This window comes from Gopherus evgoodei, chromosome 23, assembly GCF_007399415.2.
Source record: "Gopherus evgoodei ecotype Sinaloan lineage chromosome 23, rGopEvg1_v1.p, whole genome shotgun sequence".
NCBI lineage: Eukaryota > Metazoa > Chordata > Testudines > Testudinidae > Gopherus > Gopherus evgoodei.
In genome coordinates, this window is record NC_044344.1 from 6098055 (window position 1) to 6114531 (window position 16477).

General features: G+C 41.5%; 1 protein-coding gene across 3 annotated transcripts in view; it reads right to left on the reverse strand.

The window, feature by feature from the left end:
- Nucleotides 1-2103: 2103 nt before the first annotated feature.
- Nucleotides 2104-16477, reverse strand: part of TTLL6 (tubulin tyrosine ligase like 6) — a 28834-nt gene continuing 14460 nt past the window's right edge. For 2 of the 3 annotated variants that reach the window (XM_030541628.1, XM_030541630.1), the window contains 8 exons: nucleotides 15521-15746; nucleotides 14571-14752; nucleotides 13059-13247; nucleotides 12498-12654; nucleotides 11412-11714; nucleotides 8135-8501; nucleotides 7611-7824; nucleotides 6184-6359 (listed from right to left, as the gene is read on the reverse strand). In XM_030541628.1, coding sequence (XP_030397488.1) covers nucleotides 6335-6359; nucleotides 7611-7824; nucleotides 8135-8501; nucleotides 11412-11714; nucleotides 12498-12654; nucleotides 13059-13247; nucleotides 14571-14752; nucleotides 15521-15746 — 1663 coding nt within the window. In that variant the 3' untranslated portion in view covers nucleotides 6184-6334. Of the gene's footprint in view, nucleotides 5773-6183; nucleotides 6360-7610; nucleotides 7825-8134; nucleotides 8502-11411; nucleotides 11715-12497; nucleotides 12655-13058; nucleotides 13248-14570; nucleotides 14753-15520; nucleotides 15747-16477 lie in introns of those variants that run through there. The other variant, XM_030541629.1, reaches the window with a different exon arrangement.

Sequence of the window (16477 nt, forward strand, 5' to 3'; positions counted from 1 at the left end):
CGCCCTTTTTCCCTGGATTGCCCTGGCAGATGCCATAGCATGGCAACCATGGAGCCCGTTTTGCCTTTTGTCACTGTCACTGTATGTGTACTGGATGCCGCTGACAGAGGCGGTACTGCAGTGCTACACAGCAGCATTCATTTGCCTTTGCAAGGTAGCAGAGGTGGTTACCAGTCGTTCTGTACTGTCTGCTGTGCTATTGTAAATTGGCGATGAGATGACGGTTATCAGTCGTTCTGTACTGTCTGTTGCTGTCATGGGTGCTCCTGGCTGGCCTTAGCTGATGTCAGCCGGGGGCGCAAAGACAAAAATGGGAATGACTCCCTGAGTCAATCCCTCCTTTATGGTTTATCTAAAAATAGAGTCAGTCCTGCCTAGAATATGGGGCAAGTGTACTAGAGAACCAGTGTATCAGAGAACCAGAGAGCATAGCTGCTCCATGTCAGATCCCGCAGAAATGATGAGCTGCACGTCATTCACGAGGGGTGCCCCTGCAACAATCCCACCCGTTGATTCCCTTCTCCCCCAACCTTTCTGGGCTACCGTGGCAGTGTCCCCCATTTGTGTGATGATGTAATAAAGAATGCAGGAATAAGAAACACTTTTTAGTGAGATAAAATGAGGGGGAGGCAGCCTCCAGCTGCTATGATAGTCCAGGCAGGACATTAAACGGTGGGGGGGGAGAGGAGCCCAGCATCCAGCTGCTTGATAGTCCAGGCAGTACAGAATCTTTTCTTTAGACATGAAAAGGGGGGGCTGATGGAACTCATCCCCCAGTTGCTATGATGAGGACAGTTACCAGCCGTTCTGTACCATCTACCGGGAATGACCGGGAGTCATTCCTGTTTTTACCCAGGCACCCCCGGCTGACCTCACCTGAGGCCAGCCAGGAGCACTCATGAGCTGATGATGACGATGGATAGCAGTCATATTGTACTGTCTGCCACCGGGGAGGGGAGGGAAGAGGATGCTGCTATTCATTGCCGCAGCACTGGGGGCTAAATTGATGACATAGACCCTGAAACACCCCGGACAATGTGTTTGACCCTACAGGCATTGGGAGCTCAGCCAAGAATGCAAATGCTTTTCGGAGACTGCAGGGACTGTGGGACAGCTGGAGTCCTCAGTACCCCCGCCCTCCCTCCATGAGCGTCCATTTGATTTTTTGGCTTTCCGTTACGCTTATCACACAGCACTGTGCTGTGGCCTCTGTCTATCATAGCCTGGAGATTTTTTCAAATGCTTTCTCATTTCGTCTTCTGTAACGGAGCTGTGATAGAACAGATTTGTCTCCCCATACAGAAATCAGATCCAGTATCTCCCGTACGGTCCATGCTGGAGCTCTTTTTGGATTTGGGACTGCATCGCCACCCATGCTGATCAGAGCTCCACGTTGGGCAAACAGGAAATGAAATTCAAAAGTTTGCGGGGTTTTTCCTGTTTACCTGGCCAGTGCATCCGAGTTCGGATTGCTGTCCAGAGCAGTCACAATGGTGCACTGTGGGATACCGCCCGGAGGCCAATACCGTCGATTTGCAGCCACACTAACCCTAATCCGATATGGTAATACCGATTTCAGCGCTACTCCTCTCATTGGAGAGGAGTACAGAAACCGGTTTAAAGAGCTCTTTATATCGATATAAAGGGCCTCGTTGTGTGGACGGGTGCAGCATTAAATCGGTTTAATGCTGCTAGAATTGGTTTCAACGCGTAGTGTAGACCAGGCCTGAGAGTTCTTTCTTTCCCTATGTGCATGATTTTTAAAGAGAAGCAATTCTGACAATCTTGAAAACATCTTAAAAGATAGTGGGGTGTGTGGGTAATTCAAGGTGTGGCAAATAAGATAATTTTGCTTTTCATTAGGAACAGAAAAAAAAAAGGCAGATGTGGGTAGGCAGACCAGTTACTTAATTGGCCATATAGGCCTAAATAAGATTAATAAACTTGTCTCTAAACACAAAATAAGGGGTGACACGTCATCACAAATCCATAAATCAACAGAGAACTAGCAGATGAAGGAAAGAGAGCCTTCACAAGCCATCCTTTAATGAGCACAGATGGAGAAAAATGCCAAAAGCACTGCTCACCGAACAGGTACCACCTACAAGTTTTTTTAGTATGCCATGCAGTTACAGGCTTAAAATAAAAATGCTGTATTTTATACTACATTTTTTGCTGTGTAATCCTTTGTCACCAAATGCATCTCCCTGAACTTGCGCTTTCAACTGCAAATATTCCTTTGTTTCTGTCAGCTCGTTAACAGAAGAACTGGTGTATTTTTGTCATTTCCCAGGTTAATTTTAGTTAGGTAATGGCAATAAGTGTTTTTGAGAGGATGTTTCAAGAGTATTTTAATGTTCAGCAATTAAACAAAGATGCATTTATTACCTAGGCTCAGCACTACTTAGCTTTATGTCACTCCGAAAAGAATTTTCCATCGTTCCCAAAAGCTAATCAAATCTAATTCATTACAAAATAGTTAAAGATGTGGCAGCCCTAAATCTGTGTCTCCAATATGTCCCTATTAGTAGCTTTTAGATCTTAACATCTATCTGTTGCTAATGATCAGTTGGTTAAATCATTAAGAAAAAATTCACACCATTTATGTTGATTGATGGGGGGGGGATCACAAATAATTATCTGATAAATATTATTCAACAGCTCTGTTTAAAATGGTTTCACAGCTTGAAACATATAGTCCTGGGGTTTTGTACTGATAATGGTGAAATAGAGGCTTTTCTAAAAACAAATTAAAAATTATTTCATATCCCAAATGAGAGGTAAATCCATGGCTAAAATAATGACAATTGTCACAAAAACTCATGTTTGCTGGATTGGGACTTTAAGTGCTCTCTGTAGGGGAAATCTGGAATCAAACTCGGAACTTGCCAAGGAAATGTGATTTCCAAAGATCTTGTTTTAAAAATGTATTTAATTTGTGCTTTTTAAGCCCACAGCTAGTCTCTGGATGGTATGTGATGGTTAATATATATATTTTTTCAAAACATTCAATTTCATCTTTAACATTTAATTAGAGCCAGCTCTGCCTTGATTGTTATAATCCTGTTGAAAGTCCATGCAAATTCAAGCCCCTCCCAGAGGGAAGGGCCTCAATACATATTGTTGATGCCTTTAAGGAAGAGATTGCTTTGAAGTGATGCTTTTCTTGAGCAACAGCCCAATGAACCCTAATGTAGAAGACAGGTTTCCAATTCCAAAGAAACTGCTTGTTGCAAAGATCATGTCCTAGAAGTTCCTCCTTGCTTTCCTTGGAGCCTTTTTTCCTACAACTATCTCGATCTAGATCAAACCAGGAATGTGTGCAACGGAAGGGTGGCAGGGGGGGAATTAGAAGTTAAAAAATTGGACCACCTCTGAACGTTCCCAATTGTAAGAACAAACACTGTTTCTCAGATAGTTAAATATTCTCCCTTGAAATATTCCCTTTAATACTGTAAAAGAACAAAGATCATTAAGAGACTACATAGGCTTAAAATAGCCTTCTGTAATACCCCACAATAAGGGAGCCTATAATCGCTAATAATATTAACTACTAAAGAAAATAACCTCTTCCTCCTGCTGGTAGAAATTCCATTACATGAGCCTAATTCAAGAAACTAAGTCTTGTTGCTGGAATTCTTGATCTTCCTCACCTCCACCCTCCCATACTATTAAATATACCCAGTTGTTCTGTCATGTCTAATATGATACTGTAAATTCTCTTTTTACTTGTATTCGGCTCTACCACATCTTTAGGCACTGTAAAATAATGAATAGTAAGTATCATCTAGATCTCACTTGCTCAGGCTAGGTTCCTCTCTGTTCTGGAGAAATCTTCTTGTTCCTTTTATTTACACTTCTATTCCTATTGAGGAAAACGTGTGAAATAATTTGGAATTGGTTGCTATGGGACCAGTCCTGGAACACGGTGCAAAGAGATCTTAAAACTGCACCCACTAAGTGTGCCAGTAGGGATTCCCTTGGCCTGCGGGAATCCTCAGTTGCTATAAAGCTGATGGGGCTGAGAATTCCCTTGGTATGGAGCAATCCTCAGATGGTTTAAAGCTAGACTAGCTGGTTCTGTGCCAGGGCCACGTGCCTCCTCAAGTATGGGGCAAGACCTAAATGCACTGTGCTCCAATGAACCTTACAGGTGTATAGACCCCTTGGGGGCTATTACAAGCTAATGCAACTTAGAGCAGCTCTTGGGATTTTTAAACTTGTGCTGGAGGTCACTGCAGGCCTCACTGGAGAGCACTGCAAGCTCAAAGGTGGTTTAGACCAGAGGATTTAGCCCTGTGAGCTTAGGGCCTAAACCTGCATTCCTTACTTGGGTAAAACTGCCAATGAAATCAATGCTTGTAGAAATCACTGCTTGAACTGTAAGCCCACTGGGAAGGGCGAGAGCCTTCTTGCAGATCTGCAGAGTGTTGTTGGCATTATATATGATAATTAATAATCAGCTGGGGGGGGGTGTCCTTGTTCACAACTGCAAATATTTAAAAGACTTTCCATTATGAAAAGGTGATAGATCTTAGCACATCTCCAATAGACAAATGCATTTCCTACCTAGCAGTACTCATGTTCCCAATCCTTGTGTCCCATACCACATCCATATGTCCAGTCAGCCATCCATCCTCTCTGTATTATGGCTTTCAGCATGATCTGAGTAGCCATTGCTATTACAAATTTTATTATCAAACATGCATGTTCAGAAACACAACTTGAAAAAGAAGCAGCCCCGTTCAATGAATTAACTTCAGTGATTTTAGACCTTGTCCCCCCTAATCAGATGGAGACTAGGCCAACAAAGGGCATTTTTATGAGGGTTGATTACTCTCTGAGAGCACTGAAGACCTGCAACATCACGTTTGGGGGAATCTACACTTAAAAATGTAGATCAACGTAGCTACATCGCTCAGAGTTATGAAAAGTTTTGTGCCTTGTGCGTCGTAGCGAGGTCAACCAAACCTCCAATGTAGGCGCAGCTAGGTCAGTGGAAGAATACTTCTGTACACCTAGCTACCAGCCCTCAGAGGGGTGGATTAACTACATTAATGGAAAACTTCTTCTGCCAATATAGAAAGCGACTTCACATATCTTCACTACTCTGCCACAGCCTGAACCTATTGTGTTTTTTGTTTCAGCTTTCTGCCTTTGCTTTCTGTGGCCCTGAAAAGTAAAACCCCGTCTACACTACACTGTCCATTTTTATTTTCTCTGAATTCTTGTTAAAAGTCAGGACTCTAACTTCACTCTACATTAGCTAAAATAAGTATGTCCTGCACATTTCAGGGTAAATTTTCAAATTATGCTGCAAGGATTCATCTGTGCAGTTCCAGCTGATATTAGGAGTTGTGCAGCTGAAATTCAGTGCACGGAATTTTCCCCTTAATGGCTGATGTTCAGTTGAATAGAGCAGACATCACACTGGAATTCTTCTTACAAAAGAATTTTTCACTAAACTAAAACAAGAGTTAGCAGTAAGCAGACACTGCCAAAGGGAGGAGATGTACATCAAGTTCCAGCATGACAGTTTCACATCAAGACACCCACAAACTCCTGACTTTTTTTTTTTGAATGCAAATGTCATTGGTGACACATTGATGTTTCATGCTATGGAAGCCGTATAACTGGAGGCAATCACCAAGGAGTATATTTGAAAAGAAACAACAAAATGTTTCTGTCAGTTCCTGATGAACAGATTATCTACAGGAGTGAGCATCTCTCAGACTTCAGGAGGCAAAACAGTGCTGCAGTTCTGCTCAGGCCCTGTAAAGAAGGAAATACAACACCATGCACGTTGAATAGGTGGACTAAGATACATTCATCCTAGCACTTTTCATAGAAGTTCTAACATTACGTATTATAGTGAAGTGAAGAAGGCAGCATGAGTAGGCAGCACCCTCATTTTCAACATTCTACTTTCAGACTAGCTACAGTTCAGACCAAGAAAACAGATCAGCTTTGAGTCAGATACCACACTGCATAATGCCAGTTAGGGACCAATTCTGCCCCCTACTCTGGCCACTATTCATCTCTCCAAGAGTGTACAGGGCCCAGAAAGAAGCCACAAGTACTGGGAGAATTGCTCGGGTACAGGAGCTATATCAGGCTAATATCTGAGGCCCTATATACCCCCTCAAAGCCCTCCGAGAAAGGTGGAGTAGTGTAGCACTCAGTGCTGTGAAGGATTCTGTTGCACAATCCATAGACTGCCTTGGGAAGGTTACTGTAAATTATGCTGTGGGCTATACTCACTGCTGTAGCAACATCGAATCTGCCCTCTCTCTCCCTGGAATGTACCTTCTGTGTTCTGCCTCCCTGTCCCAGATCACTGCAGGAGTTCATTGCTATTCCTATTCAAGTATCAGAGGGTAGCCGTGTTAGTCTGGATCTGTAAAAGCAGCAAAGAATCCTGTGGCACCTTATAGACTAACAGACGTTTTGGAGCATGAGCTTTCACGGGTGCATGCATCTGACGAAGTGGGTATTCACCCACGAAAGCTCATGCTCCAAAAAGTCTGTTAGTCTATAAGGTGCTACAGGATTCTTTGCTGCTATTCCTATTCACAAATTTATAACAGAAATTGACCAATGCCAACAATCACAATATTAGTAGATTACACCTGTTTCATTCTGAAGGATCCCAAAGTGCTAAACATATAGTCATTAGTCACCCCACAATGAAATGCAGCAAGCTTTCTACAGTAGCAACACTATCCAATAATCTTTAGGTAGGGAAGTGAAGAAGAATTTTATCCAGTTGAAACTACAGCAGGAATCTAGGAAGGCAGAATGTAATGACCCAACATGAAAGGAGACTGGATCTAGCACCCTCTGGTGTTACAAAAAGTGTCAGGGGATTTTAATTGAGCCCATGTGTTCCAGGCTTTGGTGTTACATATTATCAAAAGATGCTGGGTAAAATTTTCAGAAGTGCCCCACAGCCAGATTTTTAGAGGTATATAGTCACTTAAATATGTCCACAGGTGCCTAGAGGGATTTTCCTAAAGATCCTAGGTGTTTTTTAAAATCCCACTAGGTGTCTGTCTGCATATTCAGGCATCTAAATTCCTTTAAAAGTCTGTCCCTAAGTGAGTTAGGAGACTAATTCCAATTTTCAAAAGTGACTTTGGCACTTAAAGCTCAGATCCTCAAAGCTATTTAAACACTTAGCTCCCACTGATTTTTAAATTGATTTCAGTGTGAGTTAGGTGCCTATATATCTTCAAGGACCTGGGCCTTAGTCTTTCCATGAAATTTCAGCTCTTGAGTACCTAAGTCACCTTTTAAAATGGCACTTAGGCACTTTGAAAATTTTTACCCAGTAGCATTAAGCACAGAACACCTGAGCATCAAGCTGAGAGACTAATACAAAGATTATTCAGAGGAAAGAATACCACTGACTGAGTCATGTGACTAACATGATTTCCTGCAGTAACCTGATCTCATATATAAAAACTGACCAGGTCCACTTAAAGAGCACAATTTCATACTGCAATTTACCCCTCACCGATCAATGTCCATTAACTGCAAAGTATTCCCTGAAGCAGACCAGAATGCTACTGGCTTCTACAATATTACAGCAGAGTGATTCTACCCATTACCTGCCCATTGGAATATCCCCTGAAGTTAGGGTATTGTTTTTCCTAGGTCGCGGGTCCATGTGACCTGGGGTGGAGATCACCAAAAGGTCCTGAAGGCTGAACTGATGACAATCTGATTTTTGGAAAACTGTTTGAGCACTCTGAAGTTGTGTTTGTCTCTTGTCCGTGGAGTTTCTGCTACTCAGATGGATTCTCCTGGAGTGGAAAGCACTTTCTGCGTAAACAAAAGTCCAATTTATATTCTGCAATCAACATGCACCCCAGACCTGTTTTCCTAGAGTCCATGTCTATGTATCTGAGATACAAAGGGAGGAGAGATAGAGGGACAGAGTGTAAGAATACTATAGGGGCAGATCTACTGTATTCTTATACAAAGACTTGTGGGTATGCTAAGATTTCCTCTCGTGCTGTAATAATCATGTACATTTGAGGCACACTGGGGCTATCACCCTATGTTTCCACAGAGAGGCACTAGGCACTTAGATGATACAATACAAATATGCTCCAATGAAGATGACACTCACGTGTTCTACTGATGAGATGAGAGTGGTGGTGAAAAGGGAATATTACAGCCTTGTCTCCTGGTGTGAAATTGAGTTTGCTGAAGAATTTTGACACCAAGATAGGTTTCTTTTCTATTTCAGGCTCTAACAAGTTTTTGTGTGGTCTATGGACTTTTGAGTATGAGGTCAAATTCTCCCTGACATGGGGCAGGAGTTGCTCTCTCTGGTATCCAAATGGCACCAAATTCTGAGTGACTATGCTTTCACAGTAAACCATGTCAGTTGCTGTTGTGATTGCAGTCCGAGGTTGAGCCAATGTTGGGAAAGGTTTTGAAGAACAATGAATTGGATTATCTGATACTTTGGAAGAATCCACTGATGTTTGGAGCTGGAGGGGAAAAATCAGAAAGATCAAATTAGGGAGGGGCAGGAGTCAGATTGAGGCTGGTGGTAATTAGGACCAAATTTTTTCTAGTAGCCCCAGCAGTTTCTACTGGATTTGAAATTTATTATTTCAAAAAATGAAAGGCCTGATTCTCTTTTATACTAATGCCCCCTTTACATGACTGTAGTGGAGTTTAGGAGCTACAAAGGGGGAAGAAACAACCTCAGAGAAATACCCCAGTTTATGGGGTTCCCAGGCCAGTGCAGAGCTGTCTCTATAGGAGAGAGGCAGTGAAGTGGGCACACTAGAGGAGGGAAGGAACAGTCTTAGCATAGTGCTCTCCAGATATTAACACCTGTCACAGGGCCCTTATGGGGCTGCTGTGGCCAGAGCATAGGCTGGAGAAATCTGGAGGCCGCTATATTTATGCTGGAGGATAGGCAGGGTAACAGCTGTTCCAGGGTTCTGGGGAGTGTACTGCCTTAAAGTCATGTTTCCACTCATTTCCATTCCTTTGTGAAACATAGGTTTGGAGAAACAGAGATTCAAGGTCTAAAATTTTAACTCTTATTTATGATTGAGGAGATAACTTCCAGCTTATATAATGTAGTGTTGTCTGAATGAATCTTCAGAAAAAACAGAAAAATGAGTAAGCTGTAAACTATCCCGTTAACCTCAGTGGGATGCTCCCTTGCTCATGAAACTATATGTCGGCCACCTTGACAGCACCAAGAAATGATTCAACTACCATCTCAGCAAGTGCAGAATGACAGTTGAATATACTTTGGGAAGAAAAAATTGTAAGCTGTAAACTATCCCATTAACCTCAATGGGGTGCTGATTTTGTACTCTAATGATGATAATTTACATGTCAACATTAACCATTTCACTGCTGCTGATTTTAGTAGCAACACTTAGCTATTCTGGGATCGTGGGAGGATCTGGCTTGGACACTACCACCACATTTTTTTGTCCGCTCTGACATCTGACTTATCTAAACATTGCTGACAAGGACTGATTTCATAGCTACTGTGTAATCAGAATGGGCAGTATATTGATCCTGTTTAATATAATGGAGTAGTTTCCATTAGAATTATACCCTTTGTAGAATAACAGAATCATAGAAATGCAGGGCTGGAAGGGACGTCGAGGTCATCAAGTCCAGCCCCCTGCACTGAGACAAGACCAAGTAAATTTAAACCACCTCAGACAGATGTTTGTCCAACCAGTTCTTTAAAACCTCCAGTGATGGGCATTCCATAACCCTCTTTAGAAGCCTATTCAAGAACTTAGCTTTCTTTATAGTTAAAGTTTTTTCTAATATCTAATTTAAATCCACCTTGCTACAGATTAAGCCCATTACTACTTGTCCCAGCAAAAGCAGACTTGGAAAACAGTTGATCACCATCCTCTTTATAACAGCTCTTAACATATTTGAAGACTGTTATCAGATCCCTCCTCAGTCTTCTTTTCTCAAGACTAAATAAGCCTAGGTTTTTTAACTTTTCCTCATAAATCAGGCTTTCTAAACCTTTTTTCATTTTTGTTGCTCTCCTCAGGAGTCTCTCCAATTTGTCCACATCTTTCTCAAAGTATGGTGCCCAGAATTGGACATACTACTTCAGTTGAAGGTTCACCAATGCCAGCTAGAGTGGAACAATTACTTCTCATGTCTTACATACAACACTCCAGTTAAAACACCCCATAGTGATATCAGACTTTTTCTCAACTGCATCATATTGTTGGCTCATATTCAATTTGTGATCCACTAGAACCCCTACCTCTTTTTCTGCAGTACTATCACCTAGCCAGTTATTCTCCATTTTGTAGTTCTACATTTGATTTTTCCTTTCTAAGTATAGTCCTTTTCACTTTATTGAATTTCATCTTGTTGATTTCAGACCATTTCTCCAATTTATCAAGGTTGTTTTAAATTCTAATCCTGTCCTCTAAAGTGCTGACAACTCCTCTCATCTTATTATCATCTGCAGATTTTATAAGCATAATCTTTACTCCATTATCCAAGTTATTAATGAAAATATTGAACAGTACTGAACCCAAGACTAAGTCCTGCAGGGCCCCACTAGATAACGACCTCCCAGTTTGACAGAAAAGCATTGATATCTACTCTCTGAATACAGTCTTTCAACCAGTTGTGCACCCACCATTTAGTAATTTAATCTGGACCACATTTCCCTAGTTTGCTTATGAGACTGTTGGATGTCACCATGTCAAAAGCCTTACTAAAATTAAGATATATCATGTCTACTGCTTTTCCCTTATCCACTCTGTCAGTAACTCTGTCAAAGCAAATGAGGTTGGTTTGGCATGATTTGTTCTTGACAAATTCATGCTGACTCTATTCCTTAACCCCGCCCCGTTATCCTCTAGGTGCTTGCAAATTGAATGTTCAATCATTTTCCAGTATCTTTCAGGTATCAAAGTTAGGCTGACTAGTCTATAATTCCCCGGGTCCTTTTTGTTCCCTTTTTAAAGGTAGGTGCTATATTTGCCCTGCTCCAGTCCTCTGGGATCTCATCCGTCCTCTGTGATTTCTCAAAGATAATTGCTAACAGTTCTGATATTGTTTAAACTTGTTCCTTAAGTACCATATGATGATTTTCATCAGGATCGGATGACTTGAATTTATCTAATTTACCTAAATATTCTTTCATCTGTTCTCTCTCTGTTTTGGCAGTCTTTCTCCCCTGTTAATAGTAATTGAGTCGAGCACATGCTCACATTAACCTCTTCAGTGAGCCTGAAGCAAAGTAGGCAATAGACAGTTTGTAGGCTGGTCTGGGGCCCACATTAAGTGTCATTTCTAGTCTGAGATGGATGTTTGAATGGACTGGAGTTAGAAATATAGGCAAACTACTACAAATACGTACTTACAAGTGTTCTGCTACTTACTATTAATCTGACGTCCATATCTGCTGCAGAGTGATGACCATGTACTGTGCGGTCCCTCAGGTCATGGTTGGAGTTGTACTGGTCCAGGGCACTAGTTGAATTCTGCACTGTCAAGTTTGGCATGGAGCTGCAGTGCTGTACCGCTTGTTTTTCAGGTGCATTTGAATACTCATGAGTGTTGGGGTGCTCTTTTGGTGGGATGCTTGATTCCCCATTAACCAATTCTTTTTTTGTTTCTTTTTCACCTGAGAAACTGTGAAGCAGGAGAGGAGCACCAGGTCCTGACTCTGAACAAAGATAATGCTGAGAATGGAAAAAAAATAATTACATCTCATATGAATAAAGAGCAACACTGTTGCCAGAAGACCCAGGGCCAGTTTCTCTGGTGCAAACAGCATAAAAGGGCCATATTCTGCCTGTAAATGGCCAGTGAAGAATTCCCCTTGGGGAGGGGAACTCTCACCTTGTATAAGCCTAGGGGAGGCAAATCCAGTGCCACATCACCCCTCACCCATCTGGTATAGGGGGACTGCTGAGGGAAGGAGGAAACTTTTTGGTGGTGTGGCACAGCAGAGCTCCACTGCACCAATCACCCACTGACATAAAGTCCTTAGAGATTTTATGCCAGAAATAAAGTTAGAGAAACACATAGGCTGCACTAATTGATGCTGTAACCACACCCCTAGTGAACCATCTCAGTGTCGGGCTGACCTCTAAGACAGGGGAGACTTGAGCACCAATTATCTTGTCTTCAGCAGTGTTTTTAGAAAACACTTCTGATGTCTAACAAAAGGTGACAACCAGATCTAGGTGACGATATTTGCTTATAGGATGCACATATCTGCCTACATGAAAAGACTTTAAATGATTAGCTTAGTGTCCCTCACCTGCTTGGGTGGAGAAAATTGAAAGTTTGTGAACACCAGTCGAGTCTTTTTATATATAATATGCCCATCACCATTATTATCCCATCTCATTAGTTTTCTTGTGGATGTTCTATTTCTGACCTTCAGGCTTCTATTCCCCATGCCCCAAGAAGCAGGAAAATAAGTGAAAAATCAACTGAATCTTCCCTCTAAATCATACCTGTCTTAATCCTTGTGCTGTAGCTGCCCTGCTCACTAACTTCTGTTTGAAAGTCTTTATCTTCTCAGATCCAGACTCCCCCAGAAGCTCTATCTTCTTCTCTTGCAAATGGGCTGTTTTTTGCTCATGCTTCATTCGCAGCTCCTGTAGCTGCTGCCTGTAGATACAAATGGGTCCTAACAGGTCTAAAATAGTTCTGATTATATGAGTCCCACTGACTGGATCTTGGCTACAAATTCTGCCTTATATGGAACAAGTCTGGTTAGATCTAGAGGCAACATGATTCAGAGTATTGAGCTCTGCGCTTAACTCAGGAACTCTGGAATTCTAATCCTGGCTTTGACCTAGATTTGTGAGCAAGTCACTTAACCTTTGAGTGTCAATTTCACCACCTGTCAGATTAGGATTGATAATACTCATTTACCTATCTGACAGGGCCATCTCAAAGAACCATCAGTTAATGTAAAGTGCCATGTAAGTGATGGGTATTATTATTTAACACAAATTCAGAATGCATCCTCCACCCTACTTAATAAAAATTGAGCTGGAAATCCTCCATACCTAGCATGTTCTTCTCGTGCCCTAGAAGCTGCAGTCTCCTGAAAAAGTGAATTGTTGTGCTGGAAAAACTTATTATATTTGTCCAAATCAGATTTGGGGTAAATTCTGCGAAAACCACCTATGTTTTTCTCCTCATATTTCTCAGCTTGTTTCAACCAAGTGGCCTGGCAGTTCCTATACTCCTCAGCCCTGAAAAAAAAAAATTCAGGTATAACTATTAACAAATCCTGTGGGATCCAGGCCTGGTGCTAGGAACTTATGTTGCTATAACGACATTGTTCACATCCCTGAGCAACACAGTTATATCGACCTGACTCCCAGTCGATGGGAGGGCTTCTCTCATTGACGTAGGCCTGGTCTACACTGGGGCGGGGGGAGTATTTAGATCTATTTATAGCGGTGTCTTCACTGCGTGAAATCGACAGCTGATGGTCTCATGTCGACTCCGCCTGCGCCTCTCGCCCTAGTGGAGTACTGGAGTCAATGGAAGAGCGCTCGTCGGTTGATTTTTCGTGTCTAGACTAGATGCAATAAATCGATCCCCGCTGGATCAATCGCTGCCCGTAGATCAGTCGCTGCCTGTAGAGAAGCCCATAGCTATCACCTCTCTGGGAGGTGAAGTACCTACACCGACAGGTGAACTCTTCCCTTCAGTATAGGTAGCATCTTCACTGAAGCACTACAGTGGTGCAGCTGCAGCATTTTAAGTGTAGCAAAGCCCTCGGAGAAATCTCCAGAGCAGGAGTTATTTTCATTTCACACTAATCGCCGGACTAGATGATCACATTGGTCCCTTCTGACCCTAGAATCTATGAATCGCATCCCTAATCCTGTCATCTTAGTTTTGGTGAAATGTAGAACGGTTCTCATTTACCTTCCTACACATAATTTATAGCATAAACGTAAAGATTATCTGCAAAGAAAAAAAATGAGCTTGTCTTTCTGGTTTCCCTATGGTTGTTAACGAGGGCCTGAAATTTTATTTTATTTTTTGCTTTTTTTCACGTTATAAATATGGGAACTGTCTAAGATGGAAGACTCTATGAAGACTAAAGAACTAGTGAAATGATGCCATCACAACAGCTAAGAAAGTGAAAGATGAGCTATCGAGAGGGGAAGGAATTTTTGGTCAGGTTATTTTTGTTACTTTAAATGAATTGTTCAATGAAACATTAATTAACATTTTGAATAAAGGAAGACTTTGTTAAACATTCAGCACCCTCACTTTTTCAATTCAGTTGTGAAGAGCTTATAATAAACAGCCCTTACAAATCCCAACTGCACTCCAACAAAGCCAGGAAAGACCAGACTTTACATTCCTGGTATTTTTAAGGTTAAAAAAACAGGAAAGAAAAAATCTTTAAAAATATCTGTGCAGGCCATCTGTATTTGCCACAAAGAAGCAGAAGAAAAAAAGGACATAAACTAATTAAAAAACATACTTTGCAGGTCACTTGAAAATTATGGCTCACATAATCTGAGGAAATTAGATGAAGCTGTATGAGAACACACCTGGTCTCTCGAGAACGGCATTGCTTCAGGAGTCTCTCCTTTCCTCGCCGTTTCTCGTCTTCTAGGATTTTTCTCTTGTCACAGGCCCCTAAATTTATCAGAACCAAAGTGTCATACAGCAGCTGGTCCTTCACTTCTTTGTCTAACCAGGAGTCAGTGGTGAAGCTTGGAGAGTGATTCACCTGAAACAACAACAAGAATGTCATCTATTTGCTGCAGTTGAGATTTAATGGAAATTACAACTCAGGACATAAAACAAGTCTGAAATCTAGATTAGTGGGGATTCCAGCCAGAATCAAGCATTGGCAAGGATCCTTGCCAGACTTCAATGTATGATACAGGTGTATAGTAGGATTCCATGGGCCAAATTCAGAAGTGACATAATGGGTGGGATAGATTTGGTAGAAAACAGATGCAAGTGGCAGAGTGATGTAGCTTGAACCAGTTTAGTATTCAGTGCAAGATCAGTAATTTATATTAATTTGATATGCTGTGAGGACCAAATTCAGGCTCTGGTATTAGCAGGTGCAGTTCCCATTGAGGTTAATGGATAACCCTGGAAGATTCCTTTGTTCAAAGAACTGAAGGGTAAGGCTGTCCCCATGAGCTAGGATTCCCACATGCAGGAACAGATTTAAATTTCAAGGCTACAGATCAATGTGACTGTCTGTGGGAATGACTGTTATTAGCTTATCTGTAGTCTCACCCCCTCTGCTGGTCACACATCAGCTTAGAAAGCTGATGGAATAATGTAGGAGATGCTACAGGATGGACTTTTGTTAGGAGATCTAGAGAAACGAAAAAAGCAAAAATCGGTGTTAAGGAAGAGGCTGGTGATAGCAACTCATGTGGCTGAATTTGGCCCCACAGTCAGGGAAGGGTGAAAAAAGATACCAGTTCATGGTATGGATATGTTATGAGATCTAAGAGACTTTTGCTGTGGTTCTTACCTCAAGCAACCAGGGTTTGAGTTTGTGATCCAATAGAATATCAAATCCTAATATTTCAAAGCAAGCGCTACCCACAGTGTGGTTGGGGAAGCAAGTGTGATAGTTATGTTTGATAATAGGATGTGCTGATATCAAGGTTTTAATAATAACATCTTCTATATCCAGCCACATCTGGTCGGTATCATAGCCATGTTTCTGCATGTACTTATTAAAGGTGGAGAGCTTCCTATGAAGAAAAAAAAAGTAAGTTGGTAGCCCATATTAATGGCAAATCAGTTCACAGTAAGCATTTTTCTGTATGTTTCCATGCTGCTTAAGTTAAGCATAGAAATTTAGGCCTCACGGAGATCCACATACCCGCAGAAACAAAATATGAATTAATAGAACAAATTGTTAGTCAAACCCTTTCACAGATCAATGTAAGAGCTTCTCAGACACTGAGGATGGGAGACACACTAATACGTAGGTTCTCAACCAAGCATACTATGAATGTCAGTCAAGTGTGTCCTGCCTGCCTTTACCATATTGCTAATAGGGAGAGGATCCCAGATATACAGGAAAGGATTCTTTGTATGAAAAAGAAGAACCACTGTTCTAATTAACCTCTTGCTCTTAGGACAGCTCTATTCTTGAAAATTGTATTAGTATAGCTATGTCAGTTGGGGGTGGGGGTTAATGATATAGTTATACTAATATAAGCCCTAGTGTGGACACAGTTATACTGGTACAAAGATGCCTTATACTAGTATAATTATTCCTCTTCATGTATGTGAATAGCTATACTAGCATAAAGTATCTCTATACCAATATAACTGCGTCCATACTAGGGGGGCTGTACTGCATTAACTATATTGGCATAGTTAGAGCAGGACAACTTTTATGAATAGACAAGGCTTTAGGATAGGAAATGGAAAGAAGACATACACTATTGGACAGTGACCAAGGCATTGCTCCAAG